The 19,231-nt window shown below is 36.9% G+C and overlaps 1 protein-coding gene across 1 annotated transcript in view; it reads left to right on the plus strand.

Moving 5' to 3' along the window:
- The first annotated feature begins 1,756 nt into the window (after nt 1–1,756).
- LOC101330221 (HIG1 domain family member 1A, mitochondrial-like) overlaps nt 1,757–19,231 on the plus strand; it is a 130,857-nt gene continuing 113,382 nt past the window's right edge. The window contains exon 1 of the mRNA XM_019936391.3: nt 1,757–1,834. Within this exon, the coding sequence (XP_019791950.1) occupies nt 1,757–1,834 (78 nt within the window). The remainder of the gene's footprint in view (nt 1,835–19,231) is intronic.

Genomic DNA, 19,231 nt, shown 5'->3' on the forward strand with positions numbered 1-19,231 from the left:
TGCACACACATGCAGCTACCCTCCACCCATCCTGCCTAAGGAGGATGGGTGCCGGGTGCCCTCCTGCACTGGGAATGCAAACCTGCCATGGAGAGCGACCACCTGTGCAGGAGGGGAAAGGACTCCTGTCTGTTCTAGCAGGTACCCGAGCAAGCTACCACGTGCACCACGAAGAGGGTGGGGCAGTCTTTGTGCCTCTAACGTACAATATGTGACATGCTTTTTCAGCCAGTGGAGAACTTCCAGAGCCTTCAAAAAACGTTGCAATAGCCTGGGGGATTATAGGAGAAATTTGGAATAATTTGTATTCCAATAATTTGTATCAGGTTACGTTTTCCTTAGGACAGGAGATGGCAAACTATGACCCAGATATGAAACACAGTCACCCTGACTCGTTTATCAATCACCTTCTGATTTCACTACAGTGGCAGAGCTGAGTGATTGTGACACAGACAACACGGCTGCAAAGCCTAAACTATTTACTATCTGGTCTTTTATAGAGAAAGTTTGCTGATCCCTGTAAGTAGACCTGTATACAACATGAAGGTTTATATTATGAAAGTTTTAAAAAAGACGCAATTACTGTGTATAACATCGCGTAATAGGTTTAAGTGGTATTGAGATGAAAGTCAGATACAGATATTTATGAGATATATATACGTGTGTGTATATATATATTATGTATATATAAATGTTGTATTTCCATTAAGTTAAAAAAAAACGTAGTCTAGACGTCAGTATCAGGAAGCAAAACAAAGAAATCAGATATTTGGAATTAATTTTCATAAAGTTATTGGGAATATGAGATATTAATTTTCAAACTGGAAGGGAATTTAAACATAAATTATATAAATATAAATATTTAATGTTATATAAAAATATTCAAGGCCTGGAACAAAATTTTCTGATTGCTTAAAATTTATTAGCTTTAGGTTTTTACAGTAAAAATAGCGTCTGTGACTTGAACACATGTTCAGTTTTCTTCCTCTCTCCTTTTTTCTCTCTGTCTCAACCTCTCTCTCTTCCTCCTACCCATTCCAATTTAATACAGCACTTCTCTGATGATTTCGCACAGTCTCTCTCTAACAGGAACTTAAGAATTTGAATCTATTAACAGTGCATACATTATTTATTAACTTGCACCAGGAGTAATTTTGCAACTGGCAAGCTTCAGAAAGCTGCAGAAAATTATCATGCCACCACCATCATTGTCTGCATTACTTCTCAGCAGTCCATGACAGAGAAAAACATTAGAAAAGGGCCTTCTCTTCTGTCAGTTGAATATGGAAAGTAGAACAAATTGCTTGTTTCATTCACAATTTCCCCTCTGTCCATGCAGCAGCAACTTGTGCATTAGCATGAAGGCTTAAAAGTACATAAACATTCATCTCAAAATGCTCTGGAGGCTCCCAGGAATTATTATTATCCATCAGTTTGGGGGAAATAAATGGTGTCCTAAGACACAAGGGATATTTTTGTGAAATTTGGCAGGTGGTCTGCAGTGCCGAGTCACCAAACCCATCGTCAGGGTACAGTTCCTTCTGCCCGTGGTATGGTTACAAACGGAAGGAAGTCACATCACTGTACAATTGCATTACTTGTTTGACATGCCTGGTACTATCTGTAGGGAACAGTCAGCAAGGCAACATTTGGGACTTCATTTACAACAGATGACAGCTATCTGAAACAAGCTATGCATCAGATAAATTGAGTGTGTGTGTGTGATAGGTGAGGACTGATACGGTGTGTGACGAGCATGGCTGGGCTGGACGATGGCCGTGTAGAAGATGCAGGAACACAAATAGAATTGAGTAATGGTTATGAAGAGGACACAGTACGTCTCTAGCTGAGGAACGCAATCATAGAGGCAGAAAAAGAAAGCATATGAATTGAGATACAATATTTTCTCTCCCCCAGGATAAAGATACGGTTCAAATTTTCCATTTAATCATCAATTCTCAGTATGTCACTTATTGTATTAAAGTGGCCAGGGACACATTTGACATAATTTGACTGACGTGTTTTGGGACCTTTCTTTGACTAGCTTTGCTACAAGAACAGTGAAATATTTTTTTCATCTCACTATTTTGTTTTTATTTTGGGTTTAAAAAGAAGCCAATATAGCACAAATGCTAAATACATATTTACAGCCTTGGGAAACAGACAATAGTGGAAAATGAATCCTACTTTTAAGGAGGCAGTTTAAAATTTTAGTCTTCCAAGTATAATTTAGGTTTGACGTTATGTGAAAATGCCTTCACGATTCACAGGGTTTTTTAGAAGCTGGTTACCTTAGTGATTTTATTTCTCTCTCTGAAACTGTCTGACAGTTGAAATGTACTTGGTTACACCTGCTGGCCGTTGCTAGTTTTAAATTACAGGAAATTGAAAGCAAGTTGCTTCTAGGACATTGAATTTAGGATTTCTTTCTTATTTTGGCAAACGATGTGTGACTAGTAGTGTAGGTGATACCATTGTAAAGTGTTTGTCTTAATATTTAGGGAAACCTCACATTAAAATGAGCACTCTTACAGATAGTTACATAAACTTAGATGTAGACATAGATGTACCTATACCTACGCACATGCAAACATACACTCAGCTTTAGAAAATAATGAACATGGACTATGAATCCAGAGATTAAACTGCAATTGAATAAAACTAGATTTACATTTTGAAACAGGAAGCCAAAAAGGTGCAATAAGCACAGATTAAATTTCCTCAGTTAAGTTAGTCTATCGAATGGTCAAATTTTCATCAAACCTTGGGAATTCCCTGGTGGTACAGTGGTTAGGGCTTCATGCTTCCACTGTAGGGGGCCCGGCTTAGATCCCTGGTGGGGGAACTAAGGTCCTGCAAGCCGAGTGGTGGGGTAACACAAACAAACAAACAAAAAAGAACCATCAGACCAGACCAATGTAATGAGTCACTACTCTACGAGCTTTGAAAGGTTAGTAGAAGACGCTCCTGAACCAGGGTGTTATGGCTTCAATATTCCTGTCCCTCCAAACCCCTGTGTTGAAATCCTACTGCTCAATGTGATGGGATGAAGAGATGGAGCTGTTGGGAGGGGATGGGTCATGAGGGTGGAGCCTCATGAATGGGATAGTGCCCTTTTCAAAGATACCCCTCCGAGCTCATTGGCCCTTCCACCACGTGAGGACACAGCAGGAAGGTGCGACCTATGAACTGGGAAGCCCTGATCCTGCACCTCCAGTTTCCAGAACTCAGAAACATTTGCTATGGATAAGCCACCCAGTCGGTGGTGTTTTAGCAGCCTGAACGGACTAAGACATGAAGGATGTCGAAGTGTGACTGTCGCTTTTTTTTTTAACATCTTTATTGGAGTATAATTGCCTTACAATGGTGTCTTAATGTCTGCTTTATAACAAAGTGAATCAGTTATACATATACATATATCCCCATATCTCTTCCCTCTTGCATCTCCCTCCCTCCCACCCTCCCTATCCCACCCCTCTAGGTGGTCACAAAGCACCGAGCTGATCTCCCTGTGCTATGTGGCTGCTTCCCACTAGCTATCGATTTTACATTTGGTAATGTATATGTGTCCATGCCACTCTCTCACTTTGTCCCAGCTAACCCTTCCCCCTCCCCCTCCTCAAGTCCATTCTCTAGTAGGTCTGCATCTTTATTCCCATCTTGCCGCTAGGTTCTTCATGACCATTTCTTTTTTTTTTTTTAGATTCCATATATGTGTGTTAGCATACGGTATTTGTGTTTCTCTTTCTGACTTACTTCACTCTGTATGACAGACGCTAGGTGCATCCACCTCACTACAAATAACTCAATTTCGTTTCTTTTTATGGCTGAGTAATATTCCATTGTATATATGTGCCACATCTTCTTTATCCATTCGTCTGTTGATGGACACTTAGGTTGCTTCCATGTCCTGGCTATTGTAAATAGAGATGCAATGAACATTGTGGTACATGACTCTTTTTAAATTATGATTTTCTCAGGGTATATGCCCAGTAGTGGGATTGCTGTCCTATGGTAGTTCTACTTTTATTTTTTTAAGGAACCCCCATACTGTTCTCCATAGTGGCTATATCAATTTACATTCCCACCAACAGTGCAAGAGAGTTCCCTTTTCTCCACACCCTCTCCAGCATTTGTTGTCTATAGATTTTCTGATGATGCCAATTCTAACTGGTGTGAGGTGATACCACATTGTAGTTTTGATTTGCATTTCTCTAATAATTAGTGATGCTGAGCAGCTTTTCATATGCTTCTTGGCCATCTGTATATCTTCTTTGGAGAAATGTCTATTTGGGTCTTCTGCCCATTTTTGGATTGGGTTGTTTGTTTTTTTAATGCTGAGCTGCATGAGCCGTTTATATATTTTGGAGATTAATCCTTTGTCAATTGATTCGTTTGCAAATATTTTCTCCCATTCTGAGGGTTGTCCTTTTGTCTTGTTTATGGTTTCCTTTGCTATGCAAAAGCTTTGAAGTTTCATTAGGTCCCATTTGTTTATTTTTGTTTTTATTTCCATTACTCTAGGAGGTGGATCAAAAAGATTTTGCTGTGATTTATGTCAAAAAGTGTTCTTCCTATGTTTTCCTCTAAGAGTTTTACAGTGTTCGGTCTTAGATTTAGGTCTCTAATCCATTTTGAGTTTCTGTTTGTGTATGGTGTTAGGGAGTGTTCTAATTACATTCCTTTACATGTAGCTATACAGTTTTCCCAGCAGCACTTATTGAAGAAGCTGTATTTCTCCACTGTATATTCTTGCCTCCTTTATCAAAGATAAGGTGACCATATGTGCATGGGTTTATCTCTGGGATTTCTATCCTGTTCCATTGATCTATATATCTGTTTTTGTGCCAGTACTATACTGTCTTGATTACTGTAGCTTTGTAGTACAGTCTGAAGTCAGGGATCCTGATTCCTCCAGCTCTGTTTTTCTTTCTCAAGATTGTTTTGCCTATTCAGGGTCTTTTGTGCTTCCATACAAATTGTGAGATTTTTTGTTCTAGTTCTGTGAAAAATGTCAATGGTAGTTTGATAAGGATTGCATTGAATCTGTAGATTGCTTTGGGTAGTATAGTCATTTTCACAATGTTGATTCTTCCAATCCAAGAACATGGTATATCTCTCCATCTATTTGTAACATCTTTAATTTCTTTCATCAGTGTCTTACAATTTTCTGCATACAGGTCTTTTGTCTCCTAGGTAGGTTTATTCCCAGATATTTTATTCTTTTTGTTGCAATGGTAAATGGGAGTATTTTCTTACTTTCACTTTCAGATTTTTCACCATTAGTGTATAGGAATGCCAGAGAGTTCTGTGCATTAATTTTGTATCCTGCTACTTTACCAAATTCATTGATTAGCTCTAGTAGTTTTCTGGTAGCATCTTTAGGATTCTCTATGTATAGTATCATGTCATCTGCAAACAGTGACAGTTTACTTCTTCTTTTCCCATTTGGATTCCTTTTATTTCTTTTTCTTCTCTGATTGCTGTAGCTAAAACTTCCAAAACTATGTTGAATAATAGTGGTGAGAGTGGGCAGCCTTGTCTTGTTCCTGATCTTAGTGGAAATGGTTTCAGTTTTTCACCATTGAGGACGATGTTGGCTGTGGGCTTGTCAGATACAGACTTTATTATTTTGAGGTAAGTTCCCTCTGTGCCTACTTTCTAAAGGGTTTTTAAATGGGTGTTGAATTTTGTCAGAAGCTTTCTCTGCATCTATTGAGATGATCATATGTTTTTTCTCCTTCAATTTGTTAATGTGGTGTATCACATTGATTGATTTGCGTATATTGAAGAATCCTTGCATTCCTGGGATAAACCCCACTTGATCATGGTGTATGATCTTTTTAATGTGTTGCTGGATTCTGCTTGCTAGTATATTGTTGAGGATTTTTGCATCTATGTTCATTAGTGATGTTGGCCTGTAGTTTTCTTTCTTTGTGACATCTTTTTCTGGTTTTGGTCTCAGGGTGATTGTGGCCTCATAGAATGAATTTGGGAGTGTTCCTCCCTCTGCTATATTTTGGAAGAGTTTGAGAAGGACAGGTGTTAGCTCTTCTCTAAATGTTTGATAGAATTCGCCTGTGAAGCCATCTGGTCCTGGGCTTTTGTTTGTTGGAAGATTTTTAGTCACAGTTTCAACTTCAGTGCTTGTGATTGGTCTGTTCATATTTTCTATTTCTTCCTGGTTCAGTCTTGGAAGGTTGTACATTTCTAAGAATGTGTCCATTTCTTCCAGGTTGTCCATTTTATTGGCATATAGTTGCTTGTAGTAATCTCTCATGATTCTTTGTATTTCTGCAGTGTCAGTTGTTATTTCTCCTTTTTCATTTCTAATTCTATTGATTTGAGTCTTCTCCCTTTTTTTCTTGATGAGTCTGGCTAAAGGTTTATCAATTTTGTTTATCTTCTCAAAGAACCTGTTTTTACTTTTATTGATGTTTGCTATAGTCTCCTTCATTTCTTTTTCATTTATTTTTGATGTGATCTTTATGACTTCTTTCCTCCTGCTACCTTTGGGGTTTTCTTGTTTTTCTTTCTCTAATTGCTTTAGGTGTAAGGTTAGGTTGTTTATTTGAGACGTTTCTTGTTTCTTAAGTTAGGATTGTATTGCTATAAACTTCCCTCTCAGAACTGCTTTTGCTGCATCCCATAGGTTTCGGGTTGTCGTGTTTTCATTGTCATTTGTTTCTAGGTATTGTTTGATTTCCTCTTTGATTTCTTCAGTGATTCCCTTGGTTATTAAGTAGTGTATTGTTTAGCCTCTATGTTTTTGTATTTTTTACAGATTTTTTTCTGTAATTGATATCTAGTCTCATAGCGTTGTGGTCGGAGAAGATACTTGATACGATTCCAATTTTCTTAAATTTACCAAGGCTTGATTTGTGACCCAAGATACGATCTATCCTAGAGAATGTTCCATGAGCACTTAAGAAGGATGTGTATTCTCTTGAATGGAATGTCCTATAAATATCAATTAAGTCCATCTTGTTTAATGTATCATTTAAAGCTTGTGTTTCCATATTTATTTTCATTTTGCATGATCTGTCCATTGGTGAAAGTGGGGTGTTAAAGTCCCCTACTGTGATTGTGTTACTGTTGATTTCCCCTTTTATGACTGTTCATGTTTGCCTTATATATTGAGGTGCTCCTATGTTGGGTGCATAAATATTTACAATTGTTATATCTTCTTCTTGGATTGATCCCTTGATCATTATGTAGTGTGCTTCTTTGTCTCTTGTAATAGTCTTTGTTTTATAGTTTATATTTTCTGATATGAGAATTGTTACTCCAGCTTTCTTTTGATTTCCATTTGCATGGAATATCTTCTTCCACCCCCTCACATTCAGTCTGTATGTGCCCCTAGGTCTGAAATGGGTCTCTTGTAGACAGCATATATACAGGTCTTATTTTTCTATCCATTCAGCCAGTCTATGTGTTTTGGTTGGAGCATTTAATCCATTTACATTTAAGGTAATTATCAATATGTATGCTCCTATTACCATTTTCTTAATTGTTTTGGGTTTGTTATTGTAGGTCTTTTCCTTCTCTTGTGTTTCCTGCCTAGAGAAGTTCCTTTAGCATTTGTTGTAAAGGTGGTTTGGTGGTGCTGAATTCTCTTAGCTTTTGCTTGTCTGTAAAGGTTTTAATTTCTCCATCAAATCTGAATGAGATCTCTGCTGGGTAGAGTAATCTTGGTTGTAGGATTTTCCCCTTTATTACTTTAAATATGTCCCGCCACTCCCTTCTGGCTTGCAGAGTTTCTGCTGAAAGATCAGCTGTTAACCTTATGGAGATTCTCTTCTTTGTTATTTGTTGTTTTTCCCTTACTGCTTTTAATATTTTTTCTTTGTATTTAATTTTTGATAGTTTGAATAATATGTGTCTTGGAGTGTTTGTCTTTGGATTTATCCTGTATGGGACCTATGAACTGGGAAGCCCTGATCCTGCACCTCCAGTTTCCAGAACTCAGGAACATTTGTTGTGGATAAGCCACCTATTCAGTGATGTTTTAGCAGCCAGAATGGACTAAGACATGAGAGATGTCAAAGTGTGACTGTCTTTAAATTAGGCTATCTCTGCTTCTGGAGACTGAAAAACGAATTCCCTCCAAAAATGTCCATTTCATATTCTATGGAAGTTCAAAGTTTTCCTAAAATTTTTGTGAATTCTTTAGAAGCTTATTTTTTAGCAGTCACCTCTTCTTCCAAATTCTTGCCCTTACGGAATTGTTATTTCAATTATGAGTCATCTCACCACTGTTATCTGAGTTACCAGCCTCTGGCAAGCCACTTCCTGCTGCATCTCTATACACACAGCCAAGCATGTGAGAAGACACACATGCACAGACATGTGTGCAAGGAATCTGAAGGTGTAGAATAGAGAAGAGTGGCAAGAGACATGGACAAGGCAATTTCATATTGAGCATTCCACATCCTTATGCTTTGGGCCACATGGTCCCAAGCTTCTGAGATCATTTCTTCTTGTCCCTCTTCCTCGTATTCTTCTCAATCTCTTCCTCCTGGATTATTTTCGGAATTCAAAGTCTCTGTGCTGCGGAGGAGTCTGGCATCTCAAGTCTCCTCAGGCTTCCTTTAGACCCATTTTGTATATCAAACATCTCAACTGTTTAGCAGAACAAAAGACCTCTCTTGTGATAATAAGTTAGAAAGCAGTTGCAATCACACATTGCAATTACATTTTGCCCTCACGTTTATCCATTGCACAAGTTAACGTCAACCTAAGAAATAAACATTGTCATGCAGAGATGGAAGACTCTAGTAAAAGTATTACAATTAATAGGACTCATCTCAAGTCCTTTTTAACAAACTTACTTCCCCTCCTTTTCTCACTCAGAACCTTCTATTCCACTTCTCAACACTTGTTTAATGAATACTTAACTTCCTCTGTCAAACGCCCTTGGGTTCATTATTTCAGAAGTATGGCATCCTTGTGTTTAATCAGATCAAATTCTGAACTGCAGGAACTCTGGAGGTCATCATCAATCCACACCCGGGCTCTAGACTTAAAGCTAATCCACTCACTTGGCACTAACTCAGCAGTTCTCAAACGCTGGTCTCAGGATGGGATCATTAACTGTCTTAGAGACATGGGCGACCTTCAGTGAGTTTCTTTTTTTTTTTTTTTTTTGTGGTACGCGGGCCTCTCACTGTTGTGGCCTCTCCCGTTGCGGAGCACAGGCTCCGGATGCGCAGGCACAGCGGCCATGGCCCACGGGCCTAGCTGCTCCGCGACATGTGGGATCTTCCCAGACCGGGGCACGAACCTGTGTCCCCTGCATCGGCAGGCAGACTCTCAACCACTGCACCACCAGGGAAGCTCCAGTGAGTTTCTTTCCATGAAGGTCATATCCAGAATGTGCTGGAACGGAAGAGCACAGACTCTCTAGAACTGATTCTGACGTTGACTCAACTTTGCATGTAGTGACTCACGTTCTTAGTTTGAAAATGCCCATGGTGCCAGTATTTCAGTATGTGGTAGAGCCAGCTGGCAAGGACGCTTGTTAAAGTTTCAAGAATTTTGCAAGCCAGTTTTTAAAAAGGTTCATTATTAAAAAATAAATTGCATATACTTACAAAAAATAATTTATAATAAAGCCAAAATAATAAATCCTCAAAACTCATCACTCTCCATTTTACTACAACTTTCTGTTATCTATTTTTTTGAGGTTAGTTATTTCTGGTCTATCTGTAAGGTGGAAATACTACATCCTGTTGTGCTGTCCAACATGTCTTCATCACTGCCTGTTGGATGATAGTTTGGTGGCTTGAAATTGGCCATGGAAGGAATATTTACACCACAGCAATTGACAAATGCTACAAAGTAAGGCTTGATTTTTTGCTTTGTTGATTTAAAAAATATTAATAATGAAGATTATAAAGTGTGTCATTGTACTATAAAAAGTGTAAAAAAATTGAAGTAATCTTCTTGTATTAAAAAATAGTTAATTCAGCTTAAAAGCCATTTATATTAATGAATGAAGTTCCAACTCAAGGATTTGTTGTTTCAAGGTTGTGTCACTTGTACATGGAGACATTTATGTTGTAACTTCTCTCAGAGAACAAGTTATTAATTGTTTACCATCGCACATCACTGGAGTGTGTATCACAAGGAAATTGTCAAATACCTCAGATCAGAACTTTTTCTTCCCAGAGAATCAGAGTACCAGCATGCCACTGGTCCTGTTTATCAATATTTAGCATATTAGAAAAATTCTTATTAATCCATTTAATAATGATAAACCCATTAGAGGTTAACATAAATAATGTTTTGTAACAAATAAACTGACAACATAAACATAATTTTAACAAAATTAATTGTATTTACCAAAAGAAAAAATAATTTAATGAGAAGAATGGTATTGTTTTGCATTGTTGAAAATCTTTTTAATGTCTCGTTTAATATAAGACAGCTAGATTCTTTTATCTGCTTTTGGAATCAATCTATTGCAATAAATTTTTTCACTTTTAATAAATACATGAAGAAAAATCAGTTTTATTCAGATATGTAGTCTAGAAAGGGAGAAACTCACCGATCCACTGAAAGCGTCTCAGGGACTGATATTTAATATCTATTGTTGACGCATTAACATTGAACTCTAACCAACAGCACTGTAACTCATGCCTGAAAAAAGCTTATCTAACACATGTATTTTCTCCATAAGGGCACATCATAGCCTTCCGGTGCTTAGGAACTCTTAAATTAATTAAACAAGGAGGCCATTAAACTCAGGGGACTCTCATGCTCTGGTGGCCTCTGTAGGTAAACCGAAGTCTAATCCGGGAAATGTCTCAAGGTTTTGGCATTGAAACCTAAGGACAACCAATCACAAAGAGCTAACCAGCCTTAAAGCTACATCCAATGCATAACATCCTTGCACTGCTTCAGCTCTCGCTTGTGTGCTCCTAACCACTTCCTGTTTGGCACTGCCCAACTCAAATCAATTTTTGCTCAAATAAACTCTTAACATGTGTGATATGCCTCAGTTTATCTTTTAACAGAACAGTAGTTGACACTTGAGCACTGTTCTTGGGGGCCATTTTAAATAGCAAAATCACTAACAAAAACCTACAAAAAAGGGAGCTTGATTCCAGCCAGAGAACTGAAGTAAGAAAAGAGAGCATTGTCTTGTGCAGCCTCAGCTGGGAAAGTAACTAAAATTTTTTGCTGCTCTGGGCATGTTTGTGAATGACTGCAAAAAAGCCAACAAATATTTATTTTGAGGTTACAATTAAATTTTAGCAAAAGGATGAATTCAAAAATACAGAATCCATGAGTAACAAGGACTGGATATATATATATATGTGTATGTGTATACAGGATGGTTGAAAAAAATTTTAAGGGTTTTATGCACATATATGAATATATTTTCAGAACAGTGGCTTTGGTATTTTAAAGTAATGATGCAGTGAAAGATGATGAGTAAAATATTTTAAAATGCAGTTAGAAAAACACAAAATTGAAAAATAATTTAGGATTGTGTTCTGACCATAGTGTGAAACTTGAAGAGTTTTAGAATGCTAATTTATCTATGCCGCTTCCTGAATGTTTGTTAAATTTGTCCATGGCAGTAATCAATTAATTGATATCTTGAATTAGAATAACGTTACTGATTTTAATGAGATAAACTTAACAAATCCCAAGTGCTTTTTTAAAAAGCACTCGGTTATTAGAATATCATTACCACAGAGCTTTTGAATTTAGTAAACTTTACCAGTTTCCTACAAAACATAAACATAAATTATACATTATGTTTTTCATTATCTATGAAAAACAAAAGAGAAATATATTTTCTGAAAGTAGGCATGTCAAAGAATAGGAATGAGGGATCTTTGACAATTATACAACTTACTTTTATGATGTAAAATGAATATTTTTGAATATATTCCAGCTTTTTCTACTCACAATATTACATGAAAATTTTAAAATTTTATGTAAGAATTTCCATGGCACGCTAGATTTATCATCCATATTCTACAGAGGACATTTGATTTTATTAGAGAATTATTTATTAGTTAGGGCAATACTATCTGCTCTAACAAAAAAACTCCAACATGCCTGCCTAACGGCTTCAACATGAAGAAAATTTACTTTTCTCTCATAGAAAGTCTAAAACAGATGTTCTTGTTCAGCAAGGGAGCTTTCCTCCAAGAGGTAATTCAAAGACCTAGACTCTATATTGTGGTTTTATGATCTTCAGTAAAGTTGCCACACTTGTCTTCAATAAATCATTGGAAGATGAAACCAAAAGAAAGAGTCAAGCACATCTTCCCCACCAAGGACACATACATGTCACTTCTGCTCAGATTCCATTGTTAAAAGCCACTCAAACAGCCCTACCTACTTGCAAGAGCAGCTGGAAACTATAATCCAAGTTTGGTTGCTGGTATCTAGCAAGAAAATAACTATCTTGGTGGGGGGTGGAGGTGGATGTATCTGTCACAAATGAAGTGTAAACTTAATATCCTATTAAAAGTGAAATATTAAGCAAAAGAGTATAAGAATCAAACAGAAGTGTTTCGCTGCCATAAAAATCCTCTGTGCTCTGCCTGTTCATTACGCCCTCTCCCTATGCCCTGGCACTCACTGATCTTTTTTACTGTCTCCATAGTTTTGCCTTTTCCAGGAAATTGTATACTTGGAGTCATAGGGTATGCAGATGTTTCAGATTGGCTTCTTTCACTTAGTAAGATGCATTTAAATTTCCTCCGTGTCCTTTCATGGCTTGATAGCTCATTTCTTTTTAGTCTTGAATAATATTCAGTTGTCTGGATGCACCATAGTTTATTTATCCATTCACTTACTGAAGGACTTCTTGGTTGCTTCCAAGTTTGGACCACTATGAATAAAACTTCTATAAACATTCACGTGCAGATCTTTCTTAGGATGTAAGATTTCAACTCCTTTAGGCAGATACCAAGAAATGTGATTGCTGGATTGTATGGTAAGAATGTGTTTCATTTTATAAGAAACTGCCAAACTGTCTTCCAAAGTGGCTGCACCATTTCGCATTCCAGTCAGAAATGAATGAGAGCTTCTGTTGCTCCACATCCTTGTCAGCACTTGGTGTTATCAGAGTTTTGGATTTTGGCCATCCTAACAGGTGTGTCGTGGTATCTCATTGTTGTTTTCATTTGCAATTCCCTGATGACAAAGAATGTGGAGCATCTTTTCATATGCTTATTTGCCATCTGTATATCCTCTTTGGTGAGGTGTCTGTTTAGATCTTTTTCCTGTTTTTAAATCAAGTTTTTTTATTCTTGAGTTTTAGGTGGTCTTTGTACATTTTGGATAACAGTCCCTTATCAGATGTGTCTTTTGCAAATATTTTCTCCCAGTCTGTGGCTTGTCTTCTCATTCTCTTGACAATGCCCCTCACAGCAGAACTTTTTCATTTTAATTAATTTTCATGGGTCCCCTTTGGTGTAGTATCTCAAAAGTCATCACCAAACCCAAAGTTATCTAAGACTTTCTCCCTTGTTTATCTCCTAGCGATTTTATAATTTAGACACTCCTTTTGAGGAGTTTTGGTACCAAGAGAGAAAAGAAATATGTGGTAGCTGGAGAGGGGAGTGAGGACAAGAACACAATTAATTAAAGCGATTCTGTCTAAAGCAGGGGATAGCTGAAATCTATCCCTGTGCACGTGGGAGGTGATGGAATCTAGTGCACAGAAGGAGGGGGTGGCCTTAGATGGGATCACGGTTTGTTCACTTATATGAGCATCAGGGACACAAAGCATGTGGGTGCAGATGCCAGAAAGTGAATAGACATGGTAGTGGGAGTTTGCAAGATTCTATTCTGAAGCCTGATTTCCTCCATGAATAGAAAACCAAGAATAAAAATGGAAAAGTGATGCTTGGAGTTTGGGGAGAAAGGAGAAGAGAATGGGAAGGTAAATGAAATAGGAAATGGTTGTCATGCATCATATAAGGAGCAGTTTGTCGTTCCCAGTGATAAATTTTAAGGATGAGTTCAGTCCTCATGGTTGGGTACATTTCTTTAGCCATGCTCACTGTAGAAATGCAAGCAAGCATGTGGTGGATTAAGTCAGACCTTGGTGTTGTCAAGTGACAATAATAAAGCTAGAGAGAGTGAGAGAGTGGAGAGTGTATGCACGGAAGTGATTATATTGAGTAATCATGGGTCTAGCCTAGGTAGTTCAAGAAAGGTCATTGAGGACATCAGATCAGCAGATTGAGAACCTGGTGGGGTTGAAAGATGGTTGGAGCTGAGCTGCTAAGGGATTAGGAAGTGATGGTTAGGAATGGGACGCATGCTGCTGAGGTAATTGAGGGTCTATCCTCACTGGTGATGTCCAAGTCAGGAAATGGCCATGGGAACGAGTGATCTAGGTAGTGTGCACCATAAGATCATCAGAGGGGAGGATTTCAAAAACCTTGAGGCTAGGGTGTCGGAAAGATCATCTACATGAACGTTCAGATTGTTACAAATGTAAGACAGGGATATTTTGGACAGAGTGGTAGTGAGTCAGGAGCTAAAAACATCTAGAAATGACGGAGAATCTGTAGGGGATCCACACATGACAGCAACAATGAAGAGTAGCGGTTGACAAAATCTGCAGAGATGTGCCTCAAAGCTGCAGGTTTTTAGAAAGGACGAGAGGAGTATGATCTGAAAGCAGCAATGAGGAGAAAGCAGGCCCATTCCTGCAGGTCCTGTAGTGAAAGGGCTGTGGGAGAGAAGAGCACCACACCTCAGAGGGCTGTGTGGAAGCAGAGCCTTTGGGGCATCCTTGGAAGAGTCCAGGAAAGCTAGAAGGGGAAGGACCAGTCTGCAGAGAGGTTGAGGACAAAGGTGCTTTTGCTGACTTTGGACTGGAATTTTCAGAGGAGCCGGGGTAGAGTTTGGGGTTTGGGAAAAATGAGATAAGGAAGAGAATAGGAGAACTGGTGATCTGAGTCATTGTTCCTAGAAGGTTCTAAAGCAGGACATTTACCAGTCTTCTCCTGAATTATAACACACACCAGGCCTTGTCACCCTAAATCTGAACCTGATCCTTCAATTTTTTTTGTCTGTCAGTTGTGTCATTCATCTAAGAATGTTTATTGAGAACATATTATAGGCCAGGAACTGAGTATACGCTAGAGAACAAAACAGACAAAAATGTGTTAACTTAAAACTAAAACTAAAACTTAAAACTAAAACTAACTAAGCTATTGGCACAATCATGGAGTATTTATATGCGGCTTCCTGTGTCTGTATTTCCCCTAATGGCCTTATATATGTGACTTATTAATAAGATATTTGCTCCCTATTTTTTTTCAGAATGTGAGCCTCCTGATGTGAAATTGCCTGTGAGAGGGAAGCAAGAGGTAAGTGAGCAGGCATGCTTTGCTCAGAATGGGTAAAGCAGCTTCACCTCAAGTTCATAAGTGTCGTCAGGCCAAAATGCTGCACCAAACAGAGGTCACAGTTTATTCACTTGAACTTGAACTTTTGCCAATATTTTAGAAGTGCACAGTGATATGTATCACAATGAAAACACAAGTAGATAATAAACATATAAAAATGCTCATTTTCACTGTTAAAATTTATGCAGAATGAAATGAGAAAATGCTAGTTTTAAAATTTAGAAATGTTTTAGAATAACTATCCTCAATGCTATTACGATAGTATTTTCAGCGCTGCTTAGGACTGTAAAATGGTTCCATTTCTCAAAGCAATACCGGTCAGTTCTGCTCTAAAAACCTTTTTATTAAGTACCAATTTTGTGCCAGATTCTATACTGGGATCTGAGGAAAGGAAAATAAATATCGTGGTTTTTTTTCCTAAAGGCACTTTCAGGATTTGGGAATATTACCCAGAAACACACTTCAAGAGTTTTAAACAAATTATTTCTGCTGACTCAATAACTCTGTACCTAAAGAACTACCAAGGTGTTAATTTTTTTAAATGAGGGTAACATGTGTACAATTATTTTTATCCCAGAATTATATGTAAAAAATTTTAAATGGGAATAACGGAAAGAAATTGCTTTAACATATTATGCTAACTCCATTAAAAATAGTCATTAAAAGTTATGTTAATTAAAGAATGTTGATAGCAATGGAAATGTTTATAATAAAATATTGGCTGAAAAACACGCCGTTTCAATATTATATAAACTTATGAAAAAATATACCAATATATAGAAGAAGAATAAAAATAAATCTACTAATCTATTAGCAATGGTTATCTTTAGAGCATTTGAGTTTCTTCTTTGATTTCTCTTTAAAAAAAGATACTCTAGTTTTTAATCATAAGACCTTATATTTTTAAGTGTAACTGCATGAGAGAAAATTTATTGTCATAGTATCATTTCACTCTAATTTCCTATATACTTTAATTGTATTAGAGTATCATTCTGTATGACTTAAAAAAACAATGGTCTTAGGAAATATAAAGCCTAAATCATGAATAAGTCCATGCTGACCTCTCTTTACCACAACTAAACCTCTTATTTGAACATGAGCTTCAGGAATAGAGAAAAACAATTGCATTAATATCCAATATCTAAATAACTGCATCATATTTTATTAAATTAGCACTTTAGTATTTCTCAAATACATCAGCCTGTGGAATGGCTCTATGAGTTAGAGCCCAGCCTGTAAAACTCCCCAGGTAGCCTGTGGTGTGCTACTTGCTGGGTTCATCTTATTTCTGATATACGTTAGTGTAACGAAACAGATGGATTCATCGCAACTCATTCCATTTCCATCTTGAAAGTGCACATTTAAAAACTATTAAGGCATATGTTTTCTCTGAATATAATGAATACATATACTGTAATAGTTTGCACTAAGAATAACACTGTTGCAATCAATTTATAGCATGTAAAGTGAACAAAACAAGTTAAAAGCATCTTCAAATCCAGTTCTGATCATTGATTAATAATGATGTGTGACGCTTCAAAAATTATGGTCTTGCAATCTTGTAGTTACCATGCGGGCTTTGCTGTCAGACAGAGCTGGGTGTCTACATCAGCTCTGCATCTTCCTTGCTGGGTGATTTAGCAACTTGGTAACGTTTTGGAGCTTCAGGTCACTCATTTGTAAACTGGAGATTTTAATGCCTGCAATATTGTTATAGGGACAAGTATGTGGCATACTGCAATCTTAAAGTGTTCAAAATTTCAATACTGAAGTTACCATATGTGTTACTATGTTAAAAATTCATATAAACCCACTCAGCCAGGGATTCATTTTCTCTTTACAAATATTTGCAAAGAAATCACTACTAGGTTTTTAAAGACACTTAAATTTTATTCAAAGATGACATGATGTATGTATACAAAATATTCCCCACTTCTATTGAGGTAATAGAGACACCAGGGAACAGGCATACAGAGCATGACTTAATGTCATTCCATGAGGCCTGGAAGAACTGTCTACACTGTTGAAGACCCTCTTTTCTATATACGAGGATACCCTTGTCCTCTCCTTGTGTTAAGCGTGCTTATAAACTTTTGTTCCTGCGAAACCTTAGATTTTAGTCTCCTTTTCTAATGTTTTCCATTTAAACCATTTTCATTTTTAATTTTTAAAAGCCTTGTTACCAAGCTACGAGGGTTTGTGGTATTTACTATTCTGTAGTGCAGGAAGAACTCAATCCATAGATTTTTCAATCCTCTTTCTTATAAAAATGATTTAATGTGTCATCTGCCTAGAAAATGCAATAATGGTGGAGGTTTAAGGAAAATGTGCTTCTCCTAAAGTATATTCCATTGCAATACACGAAATAAAAATAAAATCTTGATGGAGTTCAACTGTTTTTTTCCTTCCTGAAAGCACCCTTCACCTTTTATTTCTTCAAAGTGGTTTAAAGGTTAAATTTAACCATAAACTGTGACACTCTCTCTCTTAGATCAAGGCCTCCTATGTCACCCAGCTTTCCATTTCAGACGGATCCTTATGCATTATAACTTTTTCATTTCTGTGCCCAGTATGTAGTACAATGTTTGTCCCTGTAGATATCTACTTATTTTTTTGAGTAAGAGAAGTACGACAATGAATCAGACCACTAATTGTACGGCTGGTGCCACAATACTGTGACTGCCTTTGTACTCTTATGAACCACTACTAAAGAAAATGGTAAATATCTTCTGTGGAATTTGTATAAACCATTGGTTGGTTGCCCTAAGGATTTCTGGTCATATTATGTTTGTCTCAGAAGATTTTAACAAAGTCAGTATTGAATTAAGGAGATGTAAGATTCAGCGAATAATGAAAATAAAATATTTTTGAATTGGAATAGGTCAATGATTAATACTCCTGAAGAGAATGATGAAAACTGGAGTTTTAATGTTCTAAACCATTTAAATTTGTTTTGGCTTTTAATCAAAATATAAATAACATAGAACACTATACGAGTTTCAGGTATACAACATAACAGTTTGATATTTGTATACATTGCAAAATGATCACCCCAATGAGTCTAGTTAACGTCGGTCACCCTTTTAGTTACAAAACATATTTTTTGCTGTGATGAGAACTCTTAAGATCTATTTTCTTAGCAACCTTCAAATTTGCAGCACAATATGAACTGTAGCCACCATGCTGTACATTACATCCCCGTGACTGATTTATGTTATGGCTGCAAGTTTGTGCCTTTGGATCCCCTTCACCTGTTTTTCCAACCCTCCACCCTCTGCCTCTAGCAACTACTGGTCTGGAAGACAGGAGTTTGATTGTCCCTTTTCAACAAGAAGCACAACTGTAGCAGCACAACCTACTTATTTGAAAACTGTTAAGTGATACACACATAGAGAAAAATTAGAAAAACTATATGGGTGACACGATAATTAATGATATCTCTGATGTTAATATGAAAAAATGACTGGCAAAGTTTCTTCCAACAAATATCAGAAAACTCCATTTTCACTATTATAATTATTAAAAATGCTTAAAAATTCATTCAGATATATTTTTAAATCCTTTTTATTATGAAATATAAACTCATGCAGAGAAGTATATGAAAGAAAAAATATTCAGCTTATTGAGTTACTACACAGTGAACATATATATAATCACAACCTAAAGCAAGAACTAGAATATTGCCAGGAAACCAGTACCCACTGTAGCTTTGTTTCTATCATAATCTCCTTCTTATCGCCTAAAAGTAGATACTTACTTGAGTATAATATCATCAGTTCGTTACTTTTCTTTTTACTACCAAGTTTATATCTCTAAATAATAGAGTATAGCTTTGCCTA

This window comes from Tursiops truncatus, chromosome 13, assembly GCF_011762595.2.
Source record: "Tursiops truncatus isolate mTurTru1 chromosome 13, mTurTru1.mat.Y, whole genome shotgun sequence".
In the NCBI taxonomy this organism is placed as follows: domain Eukaryota; kingdom Metazoa; phylum Chordata; class Mammalia; order Artiodactyla; family Delphinidae; genus Tursiops; species Tursiops truncatus.